The following is a 24,698-nucleotide window of genomic DNA, read 5'->3' as shown; positions in this document are numbered from 1 at the left end:
TACTCTCCTGTTCTGAGTTGCTTCTCCCCTATTAATATAGAGCCCCTGTTAACACAGACTCACTGCCTCCTAAGTTCCTTATTTTTCTTTCAAATTGTTGGTGTTAACTTGACCCCATAGCCAAAGATCTTCAAAGAGCCAACTGCTCAGGGCAGACATGCTCTGGTAGTTGTGGTGTTGTAATCTGGTCGGAGGCTGCAGCACTAAAGATGGGAAGAGGCCTGGCAAGGGTTCCCCGGCAGAACCTGACGGGAGCAGACACATGTTGCCAGGAGAGGAGAGTGCACTATGAGTTGGATCACTTAGCAGTGGAGAAGCTGACAACGAGGGAGATGAAGACAGAGAAGCCTGCCTATATGGTAGAGAGGCCTACCAGAGGCACACAGCAGCTAAAATAGCTGCCTGGATGGTAGCTGCTGTCTTCATTGACAACCTGCACCCTGCATCAAGTTATTTCTGCTACTTCTAAGTTGATCCTGAACCTGAATTTTAGTCTATTAGTTTTCCTGATAAACTGCCTGAGAATGGTCTTTAAGTTCTGGGTGGCTATGGCAATTAGTTATACAAAGCAACAGAGAAACAAAGTGCTGTGTGTGTTGGGGGTGGTGGTGTACAGATAGCGTGCGAAATGGTCAAGAAATTGAAGAGGGAAGAATGTTTGACCAGATTTGTGCTGATCTTGATTGCTCTTGTTAGGCGTCCTCACGTCGCTTCTGACTCAAAGCAACCCAGCCTACAACAGAAAAGTCCCGCACCAGCCTCACAACTGTTCTTAGGTTTGAGCAATCCATCTTATCAAAGGTCTTCCTCTTTTTTGATGCCCACTACTTTACCAAACACGATATCCTGGTGTAGTGGTTATGTGTTGAGGTGCTAATCTTAAAATTAATCAGTTTTGAAGGGAAGCTGATCAGTGTTGTTAAAATCATTAAGGAATTTTGCAGCAGTCTGAATGACCCAATGAAAAAAGACAAAAAGCTTGCTAGCAGTTGGGTGCCTCTCAGCATTTGCTGGTGTGGAGGTAAAAGCTGTAGCGCTTGAGAACTACACAGAGGCCAGGCCCAAGCAGCCTGGAGGCCCACACAAAGAATGCAGCTTGCTGGGCTGTGCCCATGTCTGAGAAGCTGAGTTGTCTTGGTTGGAAGCTGTCCTGTTAAAGAACTGTATTCTGTTGTATCCTATTACCTTCAAGTTTATCCTGTTCCTGCATTGTAAGCTCTTACCCCAGAATCATGAATTTGGTCTTTGAACTCTGCATAAGCATTAAAATGAATTATCGCGCTCAGAGGAGGAAAGCGGGGCTCAGAATTGGTAAAAAAAAGTTGGAGAGTTGATGTTATGTCAGATTAGTACCTAATAGCAACCCGTCTTGAGGTCCCTTGTTCTAGCTGCACACTGCCTCTTGGTCCCTGTACAAGTTTCTCACGAGCAAAATGAGGTGTTCTGGAATTCCCATTCTTCTCAGGATTATTTTTGGTTTATTACATCCACATAGTCAAATGTCTTGACATAATCAAGAAAACACATGTAGTACAAATGTGCTTGACACAATGGATGGATGTATGGATTGTGATGAGTTGTATGAGCCCCCAATAAAATGATTTTTTTTTAATTAAGAACAACCAAACAAAAAAGAAACCCACATGTAAATATCTTTTTGGTATTTTCTTCTTTTAGCCAAAATCCACCTGATATTAGCAATAAACTAGGGATAATCTTGAGAAGAAAAGGAATTCTCGAACACTTCATTGTGCTCATGGAGAACTTAAACACAGAGCAAGAGGCAGTTATGTGCAAAGACTACCTAATTTAAAATCAGGAGAGGTGTGCAACAGGGTTTTATCCTCTGACGATATCTATTCAATCTGTATGCTGAGAACATATTCAGAGAAGTAGGCTTATATGAAGGAAAACGGGGCATCAAGATTGGAGAAAGGTTTATTAATAACCTTCAATATGCAGATGACTCAACCTTGCTTGCTTAAAGTGAGGAGGAATTGAAGTCCTTGCAGATGAAGATGAAGGTTTGTAGCCTTCAGCATGGATTATAACTCAATGTAAGGAAAACTGAAACCTTCTCAACTGGACCAATAGGTAACATCATGATAAATGAGAAAAGGTTGAAGTTGTCAAGGATTTTGTCTTACTTGGATCCACAATCAATTTTCATGGAAGCAGCAGTCCAGAGATCAGAAGATGTTACTTTGAGAAGTAAGGTGTATCTGACCCAGGCCAGGGTATTTTCCATTACCTTATATGTATGTGAAAGTTGGACACTGAATAAGGAAGATCGAAGAATAATTAACACAGTTGAATTATGGGGCTGCTGAAGCATATTTAAGGTACCAAGGACTAATAAAAAGACAAACCAATTTGTATTGAAAGAACTAAGGCCAGAGTGCTCCTTAAGAGACAAGGATAGCAAGACTCCATCTTACATACTTTGGACATATTGTCAGGAGAGTCTAGTCTCTGAAGAAGAATATCATGCTTGCTACAGTTGAGGGGCAGGAAAAAAGAGCAAGGGCCTCAAGGAAATGGATTGACACAGTGGCTGCAACAATGGGCTCAGACATAGGAACAATTGCAAGGATGATGCAGGACCATGCACTGTTGTATGTTTCATTCTGTTGTACATAAAAGGCTCACTACTGTTCAGAACTGACTCAATGGAACCTAACAACAACAATGAAACAGTAATCAGTCTTGGGCTAATCTTGATTCTCTTACCTTACTAAGTTAGAAGACTTCTGTCAAAAATAAGCAAACAAAAAAGACTCCTGTCACTATCTTATTCTAATAATAAACTGCTAACAAATAAATTGATGACTTAATTCCCAGTCCACATCTCTGAAGAGAATTTTGCTGTTCCTATGACTAGTACAGAATGTTCTGGGAGAAAAGTCTCCATATATTGGGGTTTCTTCATTCTGCCCAGGCCACTGAAAACCTAGGTTTTCAGTCTCAGGTCCATGACTCCAAACATACTGTGTATTTATGGAGCATTCATAGCTGAAACCCTTGGTTAGCTGAGGAAAGTGAAGCATCTGCAGGTGGGCACTGAGGTTTGGGGGAACAACCACATAGCCCAAACCCCACTCTCTTCACCAGAAGCAGCTGCTTTGGAAATCCAAGCAGTCTTTTCATTTGAGATCTTGAATTCTGGAGAGGTGTTGGTTATACACACCATACTTAAATCCATTTGGTATAGATTTGTGGTTCCAAACAAAACATACCTGATTTGACAATTCTACCTTACAGGAGTTTATCACACAATATAAAATGGCTTTCTACAGATGGGCTTTGAGTCTCTACTCCAACTCCCCTTGTTTGTTTGGATATGATTGTGTGTTTGGGGTTTCTGATACTTGATTCTGAAAACACCTCATGATCACACAGGCAGGCTGCTGTGCTTCTTCCATGTGAGTTTTGTTGTTTCCCTGCGAGAAAGCCACTTGTTTAATTTCAAGCTGTTAAGACCCCAGGCTATATCTTCTAATAGCCGGGCATCAAGAACTTTCTTTATCACATTTGCTTATGCACCCATTTTGACTTCAACGATCATGTTAGAAAGGTGACCATCACATAATGCCAGGTTATTAAGAAAAGTGTTCTTGCCTTGAGGGAAGACTTGAATGAGGTCCAATGTTCATCTGCTATCTTGATACTTAACCTATAAATATATGTACATAGACCTATATCTCTATCATTATATATTAATATAGTTACATATACACATGTCTATATTTAGACCTCTATAAATATCTTTTGCCTCCTTGTTCTTTCTTCTATTTCCTTTTACATTTCTCCTGTCCCACTATGATGTTGTGAATGAGGGATGATCATATCGGAGACCCAAAGCCCATCTGTAGACCCTTGGGCATCCCCTCACAAAAAGGTCACAAGGAAGGGAAGAGTCAGAGTACAGTATAGCACTGATGAAACACACAGCATTCATCTAGCTCTTTAATGCTTCCTCCTCCCACTATCATGACCCCAGTTCTAACCTAGAAACCCGACTAGACCAGAGCATGTACACTGGTACAGGTAAGGGCTCTTGACACACAGAATCCAGGAGAGATAAACCCCTCACTAACAACAATAGGATTAGCGATACCATGAGGGTAAGGGGATTTTGGGGGGTGAAAGGGGAGAAAGGGAGAACCAAGCGTAATGATCAATGTATAACCACCATCACCCCCATCAAGGGGGACAAACAACAGAAACATGGGTGAAGGGAGACAGCAGATGATTTAAGATATGAAAATAATACTAATTTATAATTTACCAAGGGGTCATAAGGGTGGAAGATGGGGGGACAGAGGGAAAAAAGAGGAGCTGATACCAAAGGCTCAAGTAGAAAGAAAATGTTTTTAATATGATGAGGGCAATGCAAGTATAAATGTGCTTGATACAACAGATGTATGGATTGTTATTAAATGCTGTAAGAGCCCCCAGTAAAATGATTTATTTAAAAAAAAGACTTTCTAAATAATTTCCACCAAGTACTGAAAATGCCATATATGTTCTAGAGCTAGCCTTCTACTCTAGTTATCCAGTACTGCTGTAATAGAAGTACCACAATGGGCTGATTTTGGTGGGAGAGGGAGGGAAATAAAAATGAGAAGCTGTAATCAAAAGCTCAAGTAGAAAGAAATTGCTTTGAGAATGATGATGGCAACAAATGTACAAATGTTCTTGACTCGATGGATGCATGTACGTATTGTGATGAGCTGTATGATTAAATGAAATGATTTTTTAAAAACAATAGGCTGCCTTTAACCAACAGGAATCTATTTTCTCTCAGTTTAGAAGCTAGAAATCTACATTCAGAGTGTTAACGCTAAACAAAGGATGTCTCCCTCTGTTGGCTCTCAAGGAAGGGCCTTGCTTCTTCTGAGCTCTATTCTTGGGCAATTTTCCTGTGGCTTGGCATCTCTTTTCCTTCATCTCTTCTTATTTGGATTGCTTGCTTATTAAACTCTTCTTTTTTTTTTTTTTTACATTTTATTAGGGGCTCATACAACTCTTATCACAACCCATACATATACATACATCAATTGTATAAAGCACATCCATACATTCCCTGCCCCAATCATTCTCAAAGCATTTGCTCTCCACTTAAGCCCTTTGCATCAGGTCTTTTTTTCTCCCTCCCTCCCCGCTCTCCCCTCCCTCATGAGCCCTTGATAATTTATACATTGTTATTTTGTCATATCTTGTCCTATCCGGAGTCTCCCTTCACCCCCTTCTCTGCCATCAGTCTCCTAGGCAGGAGGTCACATGTGGATCCTTGCAATCGGTTCTCCTTTTCCAACCCACTCACCCTCTACTCTCCCAGTATCGCCCCTCACACCCCTGGTCCTGAAGGTATCGTCCACCCTGGATTCCGTGTGCCTCCAGCTCCCATATGCACCAGTGTACAACCACTGCCCTATCCAGTCCTGCAAGGTAGAATTCGGATCATGGTAGTTGGGGTGAGGAAGCATCCAGGATCTGGGGGAAAGCTGTGTTCTTCATCGGTACTACATCGCACCCTGACTGACCCATCTCCTCTCCTAAATCTCTCTGTGAGGGGATCTCCAGTGGCCGACAAATGGGCTTTGGGTCTCCACTCTGCGCTTCACCCTTCATTCACTATGGTATATATATTTATATATTTTGCATGATGCCTTATACCTGGTCCCTTTGGCACCTCGTGATCACACAGGCTGGTGTGCTTTTTCCATATGGGCTTTGTTGCTTCTCAGCTAGATGGCCGCTTGTTCACCTTCAAGCCTTTAAGACCCCAGACACTATCTCTTTTGATAGCCGGGCACCATAAGCTTTCTTCGCCACATTTGCTTATGCACCTGTTTGTCTTCGGAGATCGTATCATGGAGGTGTGCAGCCAATGATATGATTTTTTTTTCTTTGATGCCTGATAACTGATCCCTTCGGGACCACGTGATCACACAGGCTGGTGTGTTCTTCCATGTGGGCTTTGTTGCTTCTGAGCTAGATGGCCACTTGTTTACCTTCAAGCCTTTAAGACCCCAGTCACTATCTCTTTTGATAGCTGGGCACCATCAGCTTTCTTCACCACATTTACTTGTTCACCCGCTTTGGCTTCAGCAGTTGTGTCAGGAGGGTGAGTATCGTAGAGTGCCAATTTAATAAAAGAAAGTATTCATGCATTGAGGGAGTGCTTGCATAGAGGTCCAAGGTCCTTCCGCCACCTTAATACTAAACCTATAAATATAGACACATAGATCTATTTCCCCATCCTCATATATATATTTGCATGTACATGTCTTTGTCTAGACCTCTATAAATGGCCTTTGACTCCCAGCTCTTTCCTCTGTCTCCCTTGACTTTCCTCCTGCCCCACTACCATGCTCCGTCCCCACCTGGGCTACAGCTATACCTCTTCTCTATGCAACCTTACCCTTGATCATTCCCTACCAGGCCTGCCACTCCCCACTCACTACCATTTTGGGTCCCATGTTGTTCCCTTGTTCCTGTGTTTGTTAATACCACTTCCTTACCCCTCAACTTCCCCTTATCCCAAGTCCCCCCGGAACTGTCGGTCCAGTTGTTTTTCCTCCAAATAGTTCATCCAGCCTGTCTTATTTAGACAGACCTGTGGAGACAATAACATGCACGAAAACAAGACAGAGGAAAACAAAGCAACAGTATACAACCAGACAACAAAACAACAACAACAACAAACCACTGACAAAGAACAAAACAAAACACATCAAGAAAGAAAAGCTTGTAGTGAGTTCAAGGATCATTTGTTGGTAAACTCTTATTTCAAGAGATTGATTTAAGATACATATTACACTAAAATTGTCTCATTAACACAACAAAACCCATCCTGAAGTGAGACTATAACCACAAAGAGGTTCGCATTTACAACACATTTTTTGAAGTACACAATTCAACCAATAACAACCTTGAATATAGTAAATACCTACAATACAGTCAAGGAGGTATCTGATTGGAGAAAGACTCCTTAACCACCTGTTATATATAGATACAACAACCTTACTTGCTGAAAGTGAAGAGGACTTGAAGCACTTACCCACCTGACCCCTATAAAATCCAATGTAATACCCCTAGACGTAATCAACTTCCTCATATTGTGAAGTGACCTGTTTTTATTTAATCATTTTTTTAAATGGGGGCTCTTACAGTTCTTATAACAGTCCATCCATCATGTCAAGCACATTTGTACATGTTGCCATCATCGTTTACAAAACATTTTCTTTCTACTTGAGCCGTTGGTATCAGCTCATTTTTTCCCTCCCTCCTCCACCCTCCCCAGGTGACCTGTTTTGTGATGGAATCGTACTTTGCTTATTAAATTTTTGCTGTTTAAAACAAACAAACAAAAATGCAAGTCAGCTCTGATAAATGCTCGAAGGGCACTCTATAAATCTGCAGAAGGCACACGTTTTACTAGTTCCGTGGCCTGAGAAACCTGCCGCTGTCTCACAGTGTCAGCGTTGCTTCTCTGCCAGCTCTCCACAGAGACCTCAGCCCACTTCACCCCTGCTCTTGTTTCTTGGCAGTTGTGGGAATCCCTGTGCCTGCTTCTCAGGGGCTCACTGTATGCATGCCAGAGGAACAGCGAGCTGAGCACTCCCTCATTCAAATGTTTGACCTTATTTGCAAGCCCCACCCAATCATTTAGTAGACATAGAAACTACAGACAGAACTATACAAAGTAATTTCATTTCACGGCACTGTACCTGATCCAAGCCACAGGGTTTTCAGTGGCCTCAAATGTATGTGAAAGACAACAATTAAGGAAGAGACCGAGGGGCCAGCCCCAATCCCAACTACATGGATAGCCCACCCCCATCACCCACCACCACCCCCGCAGAAGAATTCACTTCAGAGGGCAGCATTGAAGCTACAGCTCAGGGAGAGGAACATGTCTGATCAGAGGACACAGAAACAAATGAAGGGGGAGGAAGAGAGAGTGGAGCACACGCTGGCCCACCAAGCCTTGAGGACGATATTCCTGCTCAGAGCAGCCAATAAATACACAGAGAGGTCCATAGGGCCAAACCCACAACGAGACACAACATCCCTCACTGATCCATAGAGCTTCGGGGGACAACACTGGAGATGCAATGCAGGAATTGCATCCGATCGGATCCTACCACACCGAGGTGAATTATGGTGTTTGTGGGGAATATTGAGTGTATCATGGACTGCCAGAATAACATGCACACCTTCCTTGGAAGAACGTACAGCTAGAATCCTTCTTAGAAGCAGAGATCATAAGACATGGTCTCAAGTACTTTGGCCATGCTATCAGGAGGGACCAGTCCCTGGAGAAGGGCATCACGCTCAGAAGAGAGCAGCAAAAAAGAGGGAGACGCTCAGTGAGATGGACTGACACAGTGGCTGCCAACAATGGGCTAAAACAACAAAGACTGTGAGGGCGACGCAGGGCAATGCCATGACTATTTTGTTCTGTTGTACACAGGGTCAACCTCATGGCAGCTAAAAGAAACATGGTAAGGTCACAGCCCAAAGACTTCAGTTACTCCATGTGATGGCTAAACTATCAGAAGAATTCCCTGCCCTGCTTCCTCACTACTCAGTTCCAACCACATCATCTTTTTTTTCCAATGTGGTATATATATTTTTAAAGATATTTTTAAGGTCTTCCACTAAAGTTTTAAATTTTCCTTCAGAATGTTCTTACATACTAATTTTTGTTCGTGTTTATTTTCATCTTTTATCATGAGTTGGGTGGTTTACAAAGCAGATCAGCTTTCTGCTCAATAGCGCACACATCTTATTGATTACACAGCCCTACAACGGACTCCATTTCCTCACTGTGTGTGCAGTTTGCGGTCCTTCTTCTTTCCTAGTCCTTCTAAACTTTGTCCTTGGGTAAATATTGTCCTGTAGATCTCCAATGGCTGATTATGTTAAGGTGTGAGTACCTAACTAGTGTTGCTGTTTCTCTCTGTCTATTGTTTGACTGAAAACAGAACCATGGGCGAGCTCATTTCTAGACCTGAAGAATAACTAAAGGAGTTCCACTAGTCTCGGGAGTTCACCAGTCTATCTGACCAGCAAACCTATCTTCTTTTATGATTTTGAGTTTTATTCCATGTTTTTCTCTCGCTCTATCCAGTACCTTCTAATGTGATCTACCTCGGAGCAGTTGGCAGTGGTGGCCAGGTGTCATATAGCTCTTCTGGTCTCAGGGTCACGGAGATGATGTTCGAGTTACGCTCACCTTCTTAATGTTTCTCTAATACGGTAAACATACTCTATCTCAGGATTTTTCCCTTTGGACTCTCTGCTGAAAGCAGCTGTCGTGACTCAGTGGCAGAAGTCTCTCCTTCCCTACAAACAGGGTTTGCTTCCTGGCCAATCCATTGCATACACAGACCCCACTGCCTGTCAAACAAGGTTTGCATGTTGCTGGGGTGCTGAAAGTTTTCAGTAGAGCTTCCAGACTAAGACAAATGATTAAGAAAGGCCTGGCAATCTATTTCTGAAAATCAGCCAGTGAAAACCAAATGGATTCTAATAGCCCAGTCCACAACTGATCATGAAACCAGGCAGCAGTTCATTTCAATGTGTATGGGGCCACCATAAGACAGCATGCAAGTTCTCCCCCTTTCAGAGAAGGGACTCATGGATATGGAAAGGGGGACAACTTGAATGAACCCAGGAGTTGGACTTAATTGGAAGTAACCATAGAAATTCAGGATTTTCAATATTATGTAGTTAGATTCTCTAAATACCATTCTTCACTACAAGAAATCAGAGTTCCCTGGAGAAACAGCTGGTTCCAAGGCTTAGAACCTACCAGGTAAACGAACTCAGAACATCTTGAGTCAGAAAACAAACACATGCTCAAAAAGAATGGACAGGACAAAAGAGCACAGAAGACAGCCTGAAGGCCAAACATGAAATACTACGAGCACCAAAATAGAAAGAGTTATAAGCCTGTTGCCACTTAGGTCTATTCCAACTCATAGCAAGCTAATCTGCTACAGAGTAGAGCTCTCCATCTGGTTTTGTTGGCTACAATCTTTCTGGAGGCAGATAACCAGGCCTTTCATCCAGGGAAATGCTGAAAGGTTCACCACACTTTAGGTCGGTACTCACTCAATTCCCTAAGACAGGGTACAACTGTCCCGGTGGTTTCCAAGACTGTAATTCTTTAGGACAGCAGTTTCAACCTTCCTGATGCCGTGACCCTTTAATAACTCATGTTGTTGTGACCCCCAATTATAAAATTATTTTCATTGCTACTTCATAACTGTCATTTTGCTACTGTTATGAATTGGCGACCCCTGTGAAAGGGTCATTTGACAACACCCCCCCCAAGGGGTCACGACCCACAGGTTGAGAACTACTGCTTTAGGCGAATAGAAAACCTCATAATCTCCTGCAGAGTTGCTGGTGGTTTCAAACTGCTGACCTTGCAGTTAACAGCCTAATGAGTAACCATTACTTCACCAGGGCTCCAAGTAGTTTAGTAATGGAGCATAAATCACTTGCACCACACAGTCTTCTAAAAGAATATAGCCCACTAAAAGCATTTCACACCAATATGAATAAATGAATAAATTAAAGGTCCAATAGGGTGTGAGATATTTACATGGTCTTAAAGTTCATTCTTACAAAATACTTACTAGTTGCAAAGGAAAAAGGAGTAACTTTACAGTGGCAAAGTATGGCAGACACCACCGTAATCAAGTAATCAAAGTGAACGTCATCAATAATGGAACCAACTGAAATCATGTACTAACTGATAGGAAGCAACAAAAAGAGCACAACATCATTTCTCCTGATATGAACAGACAATCTGAATCTAACTAGGAGGAAAAATCAGGCAAATCCAAATTGAAGAATGCTCTACAAAACAATTGGCTTGTAATTTTCAAAAATGAGCGGTGAAGTCAAGGAGCAACTAAGGAACTATAAAAATTAAATGCTAAATATAATCCTGAAATGGATTATTTTGTTATGATAAAATGGGGTGTTAAAAATCACAAGAGTCCTACTATTCAGTCCTAAACTTGGGGAATATAACAAAACCCCACTTTCCTATTTTTTTTTAACAATTTATTGGGGCTCATACAATTCTTGTCACAGTTCATACATATACATACATCAATTGTATAAAGCACATCTGTACAGTCTTTGCCCTAATCCATTTTTCTCCTCTTTTCTTTTTTTACATTTTATTACGGACTCATACAACTCTTATCACCATCCATACATATATACATCAATTGTATAAAGCACATCCATACATTCCCTGCCCCAATCATTTTCAAGGCATTTGCTCTCCACTTAAGCCCCTTGCATCAGGTCCTCTTTTTTTTTTCCCCTCCCTCCTCACTTTCCTATTTTGTGTTCGGTTTTGACACTCTTCTTTCTCTGAGCCTAGTCACCTGGAGCTAAGTCAAATCTCAAGTTAAAAGGATACCATCCTTCAGACAGCCAAATAGGCAGATACTAGCCACAAGTCTGGGAGTCCACATAACACTCTCAACTCTGAGCTACAAATATGGGGGTTCCTTCTAATATGCTATAAATATCTGTAGCAAGCTCCATAGTCCCCACTCTTTGATTTGAAGCCTCCCATTACTCTTTCTTTTTTTAAGCCCTTTTTTCGTGATTTAGGTGAAGGGTTACAGAGCAGAGCATCCGTGGTTCCAACCTAAGACAGAGCAAGGCCTGGGCAAGGTCAGGAGTGGGTGGATGAGGTGGGTGGTGGTCCCTTGCTGGTCACCAGGATGGTGTAGGAAATGGGGGATGATCCCATCTTCCTCACTGCCAGCCACCAGCATGAGTCTGTGAAGAGTCAGGCCACTGTCTCAAACACTGCTTGCAGAAGTTCAAGATGGTGGAGCTGCGAATTCATTTGACTGTCTCCTTTCTGATTATTTTTGTTTAGTTACTTCTGATACTAGTCGGTATTCCATCCACTTGTCTACCTTTCCTTTGAATCTGAGTTCCAGGATTGTCATCTGCATCTGTTTCATTTGGTCCTTTGTGTTTGTGTAGTGTGCCTAGCTTGCCATCTTGCATCAGTATCTTTCCCTCCACTCTTTGGAGTTCTATAATTCACCAGAAGGACTCTCAGAATTCATGGAAGATGCTATACTAACTTGTACAAGTTTTTGTGTGGGTAAAACAGGATACAAAAGAACGCTGCCTCCTAGTCTGAGGTTTCAGAGGGTTCCTAGCAGGAAGCTAGGACCCACTACACTCTCACATGCATGGGTATCTTTCACCAACCAGGAAATCCATGAAGCCCCCAGGTCTCGAGCTTTTTATTGGTTTCAATATGTAATCGTGATAGATTGGATCAATTCTCTATCACCCCCTGAGGTCAGCTGACACCAACTAATAGATTAGAATTTGCCTAGAGCTCAGAACATGGGTAAAATGGAGGTGGGCTTTCTGGTCAGGCTAATCCCCACCCAATAGCACAAGCCACCAGGTGTCCTCTAGATGCTATTGGCATCAATTCTGGCTCACAGCGACTCTGCAGAGAAGAGTAGAACTGCCCACGGGGTTTGCGCAAGGCAGCGACCACATCTTTCTCCCCCAAAGTGGCTTGGGTTAGAACTGCCCATATTTCAGTTAGCAGCTGGGTGCTTTACCACTGCTCCACCAGGGCTCCTTCTGTATAACAAAAGTCCTTTACATACTCAGGAAATTCTAATAATATACAGTCATTTCTTGGGAACCAAACAGAAAGGCCAAATGACTGAGATAATGAAATTCTTCATCCTACACCTATGAAGGGATTTATTGGGACAGCTGGTTAAACTTGAATGGAGTCTAAGAATTGGAAATATGGGCCCTGCTGGTACCATGGGTTAAGTGTTGGGCTGCAAACTGCAGAGTCAGCAGTTTAAACCCACCAACTGCTCCAAGAGAGACAAATGAAGCTATCTGTGCCCTTAAAGATTTACAAACTTGAAAAACTGATTGTGCCAGAAATTGTACAATACCGCTTGGTGTGATTTAACTATGGATTATTATGATATCTGCAAGAGGTCGCAATAAAATGATAAAAATTTTTACTTTACAAACTTGGAAAGCAGCTTTTCTATAAAGCCACTATGAGTGGAATCAAATTAAGTGATAGACAGCTTGGCTAGCCTGGTGAATTTTAAAATGCCCTGTCTCCCTCCCCGCCACACCACCCCTCCTCCACCCCTCACCCCGGTCCCCTAATCCTCCTGGCATTTTTAAAAATTAAGCAATAGTATGTGATTTCATTGTGAGGGCACAAATGAAAAAACTTAAAAATAATGGTTTGCGGTAACATTTCTATTTTTGAGAGGAAAGGGGAGGTACAAATTTCGAATGACAGCATCTTACCCAACTTGAAAGTATGGTATATATCAGACAATTTAAAGAGAAGTAAAATATAGACTCTAGAAAGCTATTTTACTAATGATGGCAACACTGTCAAAGGTACATTTAAGAAACTATAAGAATTACTTCACGCTAACAAGGATGACAATAATCAAAGAGACTTACAACAAGACTTGGCAAGGAAATGGGAAAACGCAAACCTCACACATAATTAGTAGGAATGTAAAATGGTACTGCTATTTTGGAAAACAGTTTGGCAGGTCCTCAAAAATTTAAATATAGAGCTACCACAAGCACTACTAACATTAATAGTAACAGGCAAAAAAGTGAAAACAATGAAATGTCTACCAACTGAAGAATCAATAAAAATACATGACTTGTTCATAAAAGAAACATTATTCAACCGAAAAAAAAAAAAAGAACTAGTGATACATGCTGCAACATAGATGAACTTTGAAAACCGTAGACTGGGTGAAAGAAGCCAAAGACAAAGGACCATCTAGTGTAGGGTCCATAGGCAAGTCAATGGGGCAGAGTAGAGGAGTGGTTACCCAGGGCTTGGCTCAGGGAGACAGGAAGTGACTGCCAGGGGGTCCTTGGTGGGGGACGATGAAAATAATTTCAGGTGGATTGCAGTGAGGTCGCACAATCCTGTGAATCTACTAAAAAGCACTGACCTGTACAATTAAACGACTTCACTGTACATATGATTTAGATTCAATAAAGGTGGCTATAGAAAAAGGAAGGATTTACACAACTTATGACGTGATGGGGAGTACTGGCAACACTCTTCTTAAGCTAGGGGATGAGTACAAAGGCATTTCTGGTTTCTCTTTAACTGGACATACATGTTTACATACACCTTATGTATGTGTCACAAGAAATTTTCAAAACCAAAATAAAGTGGACTGAATAGTTCTAATAAAATATTTTCATAAAATATGAAAGAAACTAGAAAATATATATAGAACAACAGTATGAATTTAAAGTATTGATTACACAGACAACTTTAAATTCAAAGTTTAAAGGTGTTTGTGCTAATAAACTATTATAAATATTAAAAATCGCCCCAAAATTAAATAAATAAATAAATAGAAGTTTTGAGCTTGAAATTGCCAAGTAGTCCCTTGGTTTGGAGAAAAGATTACCGGCATCCAGAATTTCATTTTACTTAGGCCCACAATTCCCGGCTTTGGAAGCAGCAGGCAGGAAGTCAAATGAAGTGTTGTACTAGGCAAACCCACTGCAAAAGCGATCTTTAGAATATTCCGAAAGTAAAGACGTTATTACAGAATAGAAAACTTTTTTGAAATTAAAAAAAAAACAAAAGGTGGGCAGGATAGGGAAAAAGTGGGAGAGAGGTAGGTTGACAGGGGAGATTTAAGAAACCATATCTATGGAGGGTTTAACAGGATATTCTTGATTTCATTTCTGGAGATGGGCTGAGTAAATATATAAAGTATGTTTCTTGAAAACAAACAAACAAGAAATCCCTCTAGATTCCTTATCTCTCAAATCTAAGTGGCTTAAAAGCAAAAACAAAAAACAGGGAGGAAAAGAAAAATTGAAATGGACTTAATTCTTTCATGAAAAACAAGTTCATCTCAAAAAACAAACAAAACAAAAGTCCAGGTTTTACTTTGAAGACGAAAGTGCACCTGACATGGTATTTTTAATTGCCTCATTGTGCATATGCATGAAGCAGAGGTGCACAGCACTGGGCTGCTGGTCAGTTAGAAGGCCAGCAGTTCTGATCCATCAGCTGCTCCGTGGGGAAAGGTGACCCATCTGCTCCCTAAATGATGTGTGGTCTCAGAAATTCTAGGGAGCAGTATTCCGCTGTCAAGGACAGTGGACTTAGTTTCGGTTTCTGCATATGCATGCAAATGTTGGAGAATGAATAAGAAAGGCCGAAGAAGAATCAGTGCCCTTGAATTAGAGCGTGGAATATTAAATATACCATAGACTGACAGGAAAATGAACAAATCTAAAAACGAACAAGTACAATTAGAATGTTTCTTAGAAGAAAGGATGGCTTTGTCTCACATACTTTGGACATTTCATCCAAACAGATTAAGTTCTATTGCCAAGCAATCATTTTACCTTCTTTGGATACGCATATACACACACTAAACTCCCAACAAAGCCTGACATGATCGTGACTCAAATATCTAATTTGGAGTCCTGTTCTATTTGACTGCTAAATTATAACTTATGGAATTATATGAAGCTAGAGAACCAATGACTGCCAAAATTATAGTCATCTTTCCAAATTAAAAGAACAGTTAAACAAACTCATTTAATCCTGGCTATTAGCAAGTACATTACCTTCACTGAGACTATTTCAAGTTAATGTTTGGACCCTTCTATTTTTAATTTGAGGGTAAATTATGCTATCTGCTTCCATAAATTATTTAGTCTCAGAAACCCTCAGGAGCAGTTCTGCCCTATTTTATAGGATTGCTATGAGTCAGAATTAACTCAATACCATGAGCTAGGTTTTCTATTTATGATTAAGTCTAAAGACCTCAATGAAAGTTGACACTGATTTGTTTACGTTAAAAGTGCTGCAAGCACTCAAACACCATTTTAAATTGGTGTTGCAGCCCTCTGAAAGCTCGTTGGTGCCACTGGGCCTCTAACCAGACAAAAGGTACGCCAGAGGAAAAGGCCACTAGTGCATGTACCACCAATGAGAATCCACCAATAAGAATGTTCAAATCAATAAAGCCAAGGCAATCTGAATGCGTGTAGAAAACAACCAAACGCTTCACTATCATACAACGCACATAGACTTAGAAATGTTTTATTTCCCTTAACTTTCACTTCTTTAATAATTATATAAAATACTTTTATATAGCAATCTTAAATTTCATGGCCACTGTGAGCCACAAGGTCTGCAGTCTGAAATCACCAGTCATTCCCTTGGGAGAAAGATAAGGCTTTCTACTGTGGTAGAAAGTTAACAGTCTCAGAAACCCACAGGAACAGTTCTACTCTGTCTTACAGAGTTGCTCTGAGTTGGAACTGACGTAATAGCAGTGAGTTTGGAGTGTGGGTTTATTCACACTTTAAAAGGAGTCCCGGTAGAGGCAGAGGGTTACTTGTTGGGCTGCTTCCGAAAGGTCAGCAATTCACAAAGAAGAGAGATGAGGCTTTCTGCTCCCATAGAGATTTACGGCATTGGAAACCCAAAGAGCTAGTTCTACTCTATCCCACAGAGTGAGTTGCTGTGGGTCAAAACTGACTCAATGGCAATAAGTTTTGGTTTATTCACTTTCCCCTATTTTACATGAAATCTAAGAAAATGACCAGTTCAGGCAATCGAAGGGTCTTCAGATATATTCTTGTAGGTCTAGTAATTGCGGTGTCCTACATGAAAGAAAGGTGCCCTAGTCGGTGCAGTGACTACAGAGCGTGGATGCTACCTGGAAGGTCAGAGATTCAAACCACCATCGGCTCAGTGGATGACATCTGGAGACAGTCTACTTCCAGAAAGCTCTATTGCTTTGTTCAATTGTGAACACCTGGTTTGCAGAAGGCTCCGGATGACAGCGGAAGCCCCAAGTCCAGAAGTAGGCCCACATGGGTTACGTCCCTGGTGAACTCCTCTGACCATGGGCCAGGGTTGTGAATAGCTTTGGCAGCACGCAGAATGCATGGAAAGTGGATTGTCTCGGATGCACTCAAGTTAAAATTTAGCACTCAGTCACTTGGTCTCCCTAATGACACATGAAAATTTGTTCCAGTTTTTCATATTTTCTCCTTTCTTTTCAATTGAGGTTTTTAATCTGCATTATTTTGTTACTGTTGTTAGTTTGGGGGTTTGGTAATGTTTTCCTGTATGTGAAATCCAGGATGGGTAAGTCTATAGCGACAGTAACTGGATTAATGGTTCCTTGGGGTGTGGCCGGGGAGGTTGGGGGGAAATGGGGAGCTAATAACAATGAGCACAAGAATGAAGAAAATGTTCCAAACTGATTGAGGTGATGATGGCACAACTCTACTTGATGTGATTATGATATGTGAATTATATTCCAATAAAACTGTTGGGGGGAAAAATCTTTAGCTATGAAAACCTTATGGGTCCTTTTTTGTTTGTTTGTTTGTTCATTGAAAGGGTCAATAAAAGTCAAAGATAAGTAGCCGAGTACTCAAAAATAAGGACATTTTATATAGCAACGAGTTACTAAAAGCTTGAAAAGGTTTTGCCTAAAAAAAAGAGGGAAAATTAAAAAGTGGTAATAAGTGAAAGAAAAAAAGGGGGGGGGGGAATTAAAAAGTGGTAATAAGTGGGAAAAAAAAAAAAGAAAAGGTTTTGCCTTCTATGTATTTGATTTTAAATACAACCAGTAAGATCTGGTTAACTATTGGGGAAAAACATTTAATTTAGTAATACACATCTCACATCCTTGAAGAGTTGACCAACTGATCTTATAAGTACAATCAATCCATGCCACTGCACGAGTACAAAACATAGGTCAGGCGCTCCAGCAAGGGCTTCCCAAGCAAGCACCATGGAAAAAGCAAATGCTAGAAAATCCAATGTGTGGCTACGGGCAATTTTGGGATCTATAGGACAGTTACATAATGTTGAAACTACAAATAATCTAAGAATAACAAACTAGGATCAGGCCAGGCTCCAATTATAAGCTGAAGGAAAATAAACAAGGTGCCAGTTTAGAAAAATGTCAGCAAACTATTTCTTTTATTTTTTACTGTATTTCAATGTACCTATTTCCATAAAGAAAGCAGAGAGAAGGTTCTGATTCTTAGTTCAGACACTAACTCAAGAGGCTAAGACTTAGAATTCATAGGCAACCAGGTCAAGTAGACTAACAAAGGTTAACTAAAAAGTACTGCCAGAATGCTCCTCAGAGGCAAGGTCAGCGAAACTTCATCTCATGTACTTTGGACATGTTGTCAAGAGAGACCAGTCCCAAGAGAAAGATAAGGTATTGAGGCAGCGAAAAAGGGGCAAGACCTTCAATTAAGATGGATTGACAAAGTGGCTACATGGATAGGCTCAAACATAAAAAAATTGTGAGGTTGGCACAGGACCAGGCAGTGTTTCATTCTGTTGTACACAGGATCACTGAGTCAAAACCAACTGCTATTCTACTTAACCTCAGGTGTTCAGCTGCTCATTATAAAGGTCCACAGATCAAATCCACCGGCCTCTCTTTAGGGGAAAGTCTGCTTATGTAAAGATCACAGCACTAGGAACCCACTGGGGCAGCTCTACTATGTCCTGAACAGCTGCTAGAGTTGGTTTTTGTTGGTTTGCTTAAGTTTCAACCTGGTTTCCCAGATTAAAAAAAAAAAAAGTTTAGCTATGCGACCTTGATCTAGTTGCTTAACCATTCCTAACAGTTTCTTCATCAGTATAAATAACACTTGTTATGCCACAGGGCTGTACTGAGACGAAAGGAGAAGATGCACATAACGCAACCCTAGCACAGCCACTGGGCAGACACGCAGTAAGTCAATCATAAATGGTAGCTCTGGTTACTGTTTCTGGAGCTCCCAGTCCATGAGCAGAGGCCAATAAGAAGTCCAAAAGTGACTACCAACAATTCAATAGATTCAAAGAAATATGCCAAGAATCTTATGGGAATCCCAGAGCAACCCCCCCACTCTCCACTGAAAAGATTAAGGGCAATTTAGCCACACGCAGGCTAGCAATCACAGGGGTCGTTCCTATTGGCAGCAATGACTAGGGGATTCCCATATTAAACACAACCTTAACTATGGCGTACATCACAACAGAATTAAAAGGGATCTTGATTTTGTCACCCCCAAAACAGAAATTATAAGCCTAGTATTTAAGCTGATAGGGAACCCACACATTACAATGTGTTTTGGCTGATACCACTGTGCAAACACTCACAGAAAAATGAACCAGGCGGGGAAACAGCTGCAAGTGTACGCTAATGTTACTATAAATCATTTGATTCAGGTTTAGTGAACTGAATTGCAAAATATAGTCCTGAAACTTCTGTTCAACCACACTGGCGCATCTCTGAAATGTGATGAGATGTGTGAAGAATTAGAGAGATGGTTTCTGCACAATTGTAGATACTCTTGTAGGACTTTTAGTCTGAAGGGAAAACAGCTAATATGTTACAAAATTATGAGAGGAATTTAGGCAGAGAAGAGGGAAGGAGAGATGAGAATATCTTTCTGACCTTTGTGTATAGTTCTATATAACAAAAAAAAGAGTATATATAAATATAACAAAGATGAAATAAATAAAACTGCAAGTCTTCATTGCCTTGGCAAACTGCTTCAGTCAATGATAGTGGGGTGGCCGGTAAGCCTTACATATATGACACCCAAACTAAACCGAATCCAATGCCATCCAGTAAACACTCTGGCTCATAGCAACCCTCGATGGAGTTTCCAAGATGACAAATCATCCTGGGGCCGGCAGCCTTATCTTTCTCTCTGCTGCATGTGCCTGGCATGTTTGAACCACCCCTTGTGGTTAGCAATCCAATGTCTAACTCACAGCGCTGATTTGTAGCTAAGCAGTCTTTCTTTTTTTTTTTTTTTTTACATATTAGGGGCTCATAAAACTCTTATCACAATCCATACATATACATACATCAATTGTATAAAGCACATCCATACATTCCCTGCCCCAATCATTCTCAAAGCATCCGCTCTCCACTTAAGCCCTTTGCATCAGGTCCTCTATTTTTTCCCCCTCCCTCCCCGCTCCCCCCTCCCTCATGTGCCCTTGGTAATTTATACATCGTTATTTTGTCATATCTTGCCCTATCCGGAGTCTCCCTTCTCCCCCTTCTCTGCCGTCCCTCTCCCAGGGAGGAGGTCACATGTGGATCCTTGTAATCAGTTCCCCCTTTCCAACCCACTCACCCTCCACTCTCCCAGCATCTCCCCTCACACCCTTGGTCCTGAAGGTATCATCCACCCTGGATTCCCTGTGCCTCCAGCCCCCATATGTACCCATATGCACCAGTGTACAACCTCTGCCCTATCCAGCCCTGCAAGGTAGAATTCGGATCATGGTAGTTGGGGGGAGGAAGCATCCAGGATCTGGGGGACAGCTGTGTTCTTCATCGGTACTACCTCGCACCCTGACTGACCCATCTCCTCTCCTAAACCCCTCTATGAGGATCACTTGGGCCTTGGGTCTCCACTCTGCACTTCCCCCTTCATTCAATATGGTACACACACACACACACACACACACACACACACATACATATCTTTTTTTTTTTTTTTGCATGATGCCTTATACCTGGTCCCTTTGGCACCTCGTGATCGCACTGGCTGGTGTGCTTCTTCCATGTGGGCTTTTTTGCTTCTGAGCTAGATGGCCGCTTGTTCATCAGCTAAGCAGTCTTTCAGTCGCATCTTTTTTTTACAAAGATAATATAGAAGGAGGCTTCAAAAAGTATGTTGGAAAATGGAATTAAGAGATAATTGAATTTTTCCATGAACTTGTTAAAGCCCTCGTGTACATACACACACGACTTCCAGAATGTCATGCAGCAATCTATCACAGGGCAAAATGCCAAGGTGTGTGTGCAAGTGTCTTGGATGTATGGGAACACCACCATCTGAGAGGAAGCTATAGAAAATTTAAATGGTGGTGTAGCTCAAAGGTGTTATGTCATTGGAGGTCTCCCTCTTGAAGTTGTGTCATATGTTTTTCTGTGTTTGGTATATGAAACCCAGGATTGACAAACCTATAGGGACAGCAAGTAGAATATGAGTTTCGGGGAGAGGAGGATACAGTGGTGGTGGGGTAAAAGGGAGATACCAAGGAGTTCATGTAGAAAAAGAATGTATGGAAACTGATTGTGGTAGCAATTGTACAAATCTACTTGACATGACTGAAATATGAAATGATATATGTATTAAATCCCAATTAATAATATATTTTTTAATGAAAAAAGTGACAATTGGGTCTTTTGATTATGATCTAACCTAATTGGAAGGTCCAAGCATACTATAACAGGTAATTTGGGCAAGCCACATTAAAACTAAAGCTTAGATGTTTTCAATAGAAAATTTAAGCAACAATTATAGTTCTGGAAAAAGCTAAACAAAACTAGATTCAAGCACCAAATCGTCTTGTTATATTTCATAGAGAAATCCCCTCCCCTCTAGTTCTCCTCTACATACCAATTTTCTATTAGTTGGATAAACAAAAAAGCAATCCAATATAAGGCATTATGCACTTTAAGAATAAACCTACCAAATCAACATTTTTAACTTTAAGAATGGGGCTTATAAAAAGACTATCAAATTACATCTTAAGTGGCAACGTATTTGCAATTCTGTTTCTCTGACTGCTACAGAAGCCACTTGACGCTTAGCCCAAACATGGCAGTCTGAACTTTACTATCCAGAAACACCTTGGCAAACAGGCCTGGCCATAGCTTCGGAAAGCTCACAGCCTTAAAAATCCTGTGGGTGCTCACCTTGCCAACATGGTATATTCCTAAGGTGGAATCAATTTACCAGCGACTAACAACAAGGATTTCCCTCCTCACCTTAGGTGGTCATATTTTTGGAGCTGCTAACACCCTGCAAAGAAGTCCTGGTGACACCGTGGATTAAACGTTGGGAAGCTAACTGCAAGGTCAAAGGTTCAAACCCCGCAGTCCTTCTATGGGGCAAAAATGAGGCCATCTGCTCCCCAAAAGATGTAGGGTCTCAGAAACTCAGGTCTTTATGGGGCACTGAGTTAATCAACTAGATGGCACCGGGTTTGGCTTGGGTTATCCCCTTGCATTAGCATCAGATGTGCATCTGAATCCCAAACTGGCTCTGGGCAGTCTGTCAACAGGGACTGTTTTCTTATTCTCTTATATCCCCAATTACGAGAATTCTGAAGATGTGCTAAGAGCTATCTGTTGGACTGATTCTCATCAACATAATGGCAACGTCTCCAATAGAGCAAAACACAGGCTAAATTCCTTTAACGTTTCAAGATGATCAAAACTACACGTACATATAAATGCGTGCACACGTTCCTATGATTTGCCCTTTATAGTTCAAGTGAATTTATGGATTATAAGAAAACTCTCTATGGCATGTTGCTTAGGTCTTCTTCACTTTTAAATAAATGTCTTAAAATAATGTCAACTTCTGTGCACACGGTACTAAATAGTCTTGAATGAAATATTGTTTACATAATCTGTTACCATAATTGGAGAAAGAACAATTAATTGATTCAAGTTACGACCATTCTAGTCTCTAGGCCCCACTTATTCTTGCTACTGCCCACATACCTGCCTACGCACACACATTTTTAAAAGTCTTCTAGTGAAAGATGACAGTAGGGTTCTCTAAAAACAATGCGGGGTGGGGATCAGTTTGGCCATTGGCTATTTTCTAAAACTTTCCAGCAATCTTAATACCAATGGGCAATTTAAGAATGTTGGTATTATTCTACTTGTTTTACATCCATAAGCCAATGATTTGTAGGCCAGTAGGCGAGCAGCTGGTAGAATATCTTCCTCTATGAAGTCAATTAAAATCAGCTCAGTGAGGAACACTGCAGAGAATCCTAGTTATAAGAAACTAACACACCAAATGACAAACTATGGGGCCAGCAGTACTCTCCTCGGACGTTGGAGAGTTGTGCTCACCCACCCACTCTCCAGGGGATGAACAGGCCTCTCTCTGGCAATCAAACACCCGATCCTGCTGCTGTTTGGTTGCGCCAAAGCAGAAAATGGGAAGAAGGGGTCTAAGTACAATTCTGCACGGGTCCTGAGGGGCGATGTGCCAGTCTTCAGGGGGGGTCTCTACAAAAAGCTTCATTCGCTGGGTGTCATGTATGTAAGGCTTACCGGCCACCCCACTATCAATTAATGCTTCAGACTTATGCCTCCTTGCCTGGTCCGCCCCGTTGCTGGCCATGCGGAACGCAGGTGACTCTGGCCAAGAGCCCGCCCCTCTAGCAGCCCGGGGCGAGGTGGCGCAGTGGGGAACGGGGCGCAAACAGGCACGATGAGGGGAGGGAATGTGCGTTACCCGTGTACACCCAAGGGACCAAATACAGGTCGCTGGGAGTCAACATCGACTGGACAGTGAAGTGTTTGCTGAAGGAATGAATAAATGTGACTCAGGGACCAGACCTGGGCGGCCAGACACACAGACCAGACCTGGGTCTCGGGGACCCCGCCGCCCACCGCCACCTGGTCCGGCCCCGGCCCAGAGGTCACTCTCTTCTAGCTTCGGGTGGCAGCAGCAACCAAGATCGACTCGAGCCCGGGCACAGGCTGCGGCCTCTCCACCCCAGCACCCGGACGGCACTCACCGTTGGTGTAGGGAGACCCCGAGGTCGGCGCGGCCCCGTTTTGGGCCTGGAGGCCGGACGGGGCGCCGCCGGAGGCCGGAATCCTCGGCTGGGACATGACGACGGCGATGATCGGGGGTGGAAGGGGCTGGTGGGGGTCGGCGACAGCAAGCGGCGGAGAACTGAAAGGCGACTGCTGAAAGCAGAGTCGGGGGAGCTAACGCGTACGGACTGAAGGCCGGGAGGACGGAGGGCAGCGCGTCAGGCCGTGAGCATGGCGCCGCACTCTCCCCAGCCCGCCGGCAGCCGGCGCCCGGTCCGGGAGCGGAGGCTTGGCAGTCGGGCCCGCGGGACCGGGAACAGCGGGCCGGGAGGCGGCGGCCGGGCAGAGGGAGGCCACGGCCGGAAGTGCCTGTCAGCCGCCGGTCGCGCAGGCGCAGTCGGGACACGTGGCACTTCCGGCGCCTGCTCGCCCCGGAGACTGCCGGCGCTGTGTGCTAGCGGGGCTGCCCGCAGGCCTCCTGACAGCTGGGGTTTCCCGGGACCAAGGACCGGCCCTGGCCGCCTTCGCCGCCGCCGCCGCCGCCGCCACGTCACTGAGTGTGGACACTGGCCGGAAGCGTTGTGTGTCACCGTGACGGAAATCCCCGCCGTCGTGAACGTCTTCTCGTGGGCCCGACCGCCGTCGCCCGCAGCCAGCGCTTCAGCTGGTTTTTGCCAACATGGGCCTAAGACGACAGACAATATCGCCCACTTTGAGGCTGAAACACCCTTGGTAGCTAAACTGATTAATGTCCGTTGCACTTCGATCGGTTTACATTTTGTCATAGTCTGGAAGATGAAATTTCAAGGGGCGGCTAATTTCCCATGCGTATTGAAAGCTTAACCAATTCGGAGAGGAGACCTTTGCTGTGTGACTGGAGGACTTACAAGGAAATTTTTAGTTTGAAACTCAATGATTCATAGCATAGTCACGCTAAAGTTCAGTAATAACACATTGATCAGGCATTTAAATTTCAGTTGTACTTCCTCTTCTGAGAGGTTACAGTCA

The 24,698-nt window shown here is 42.6% G+C and overlaps 1 protein-coding gene across 2 annotated transcripts in view; it reads right to left on the bottom strand.

The window, feature by feature from the left end:
- Positions 1-24,095, bottom strand: part of SEC24A (SEC24 homolog A, COPII component) — a 94,302-nt gene extending 70,207 nt beyond the window's left edge. The window contains exon 1 of one of the 2 annotated variants that reach the window (XM_075541568.1): positions 23,669-24,095. In XM_075541568.1, coding sequence (XP_075397683.1) covers positions 23,669-23,765 — 97 coding nt within the window. In that variant the 5' untranslated portion in view covers positions 23,766-24,095. The remainder of the gene's footprint in view (positions 1-23,668) is intronic. The other variant, XM_075541567.1, reaches the window with a different exon arrangement.
- Positions 24,096-24,698: the final 603 nt, after the last annotated feature.

The sequence above is a fragment of the Tenrec ecaudatus genome, chromosome 2 (assembly GCF_050624435.1).
Source record: "Tenrec ecaudatus isolate mTenEca1 chromosome 2, mTenEca1.hap1, whole genome shotgun sequence".
NCBI lineage: Eukaryota > Metazoa > Chordata > Mammalia > Afrosoricida > Tenrecidae > Tenrec > Tenrec ecaudatus.
This window is presented reverse-complemented; position numbering and strand designations above follow the sequence as displayed.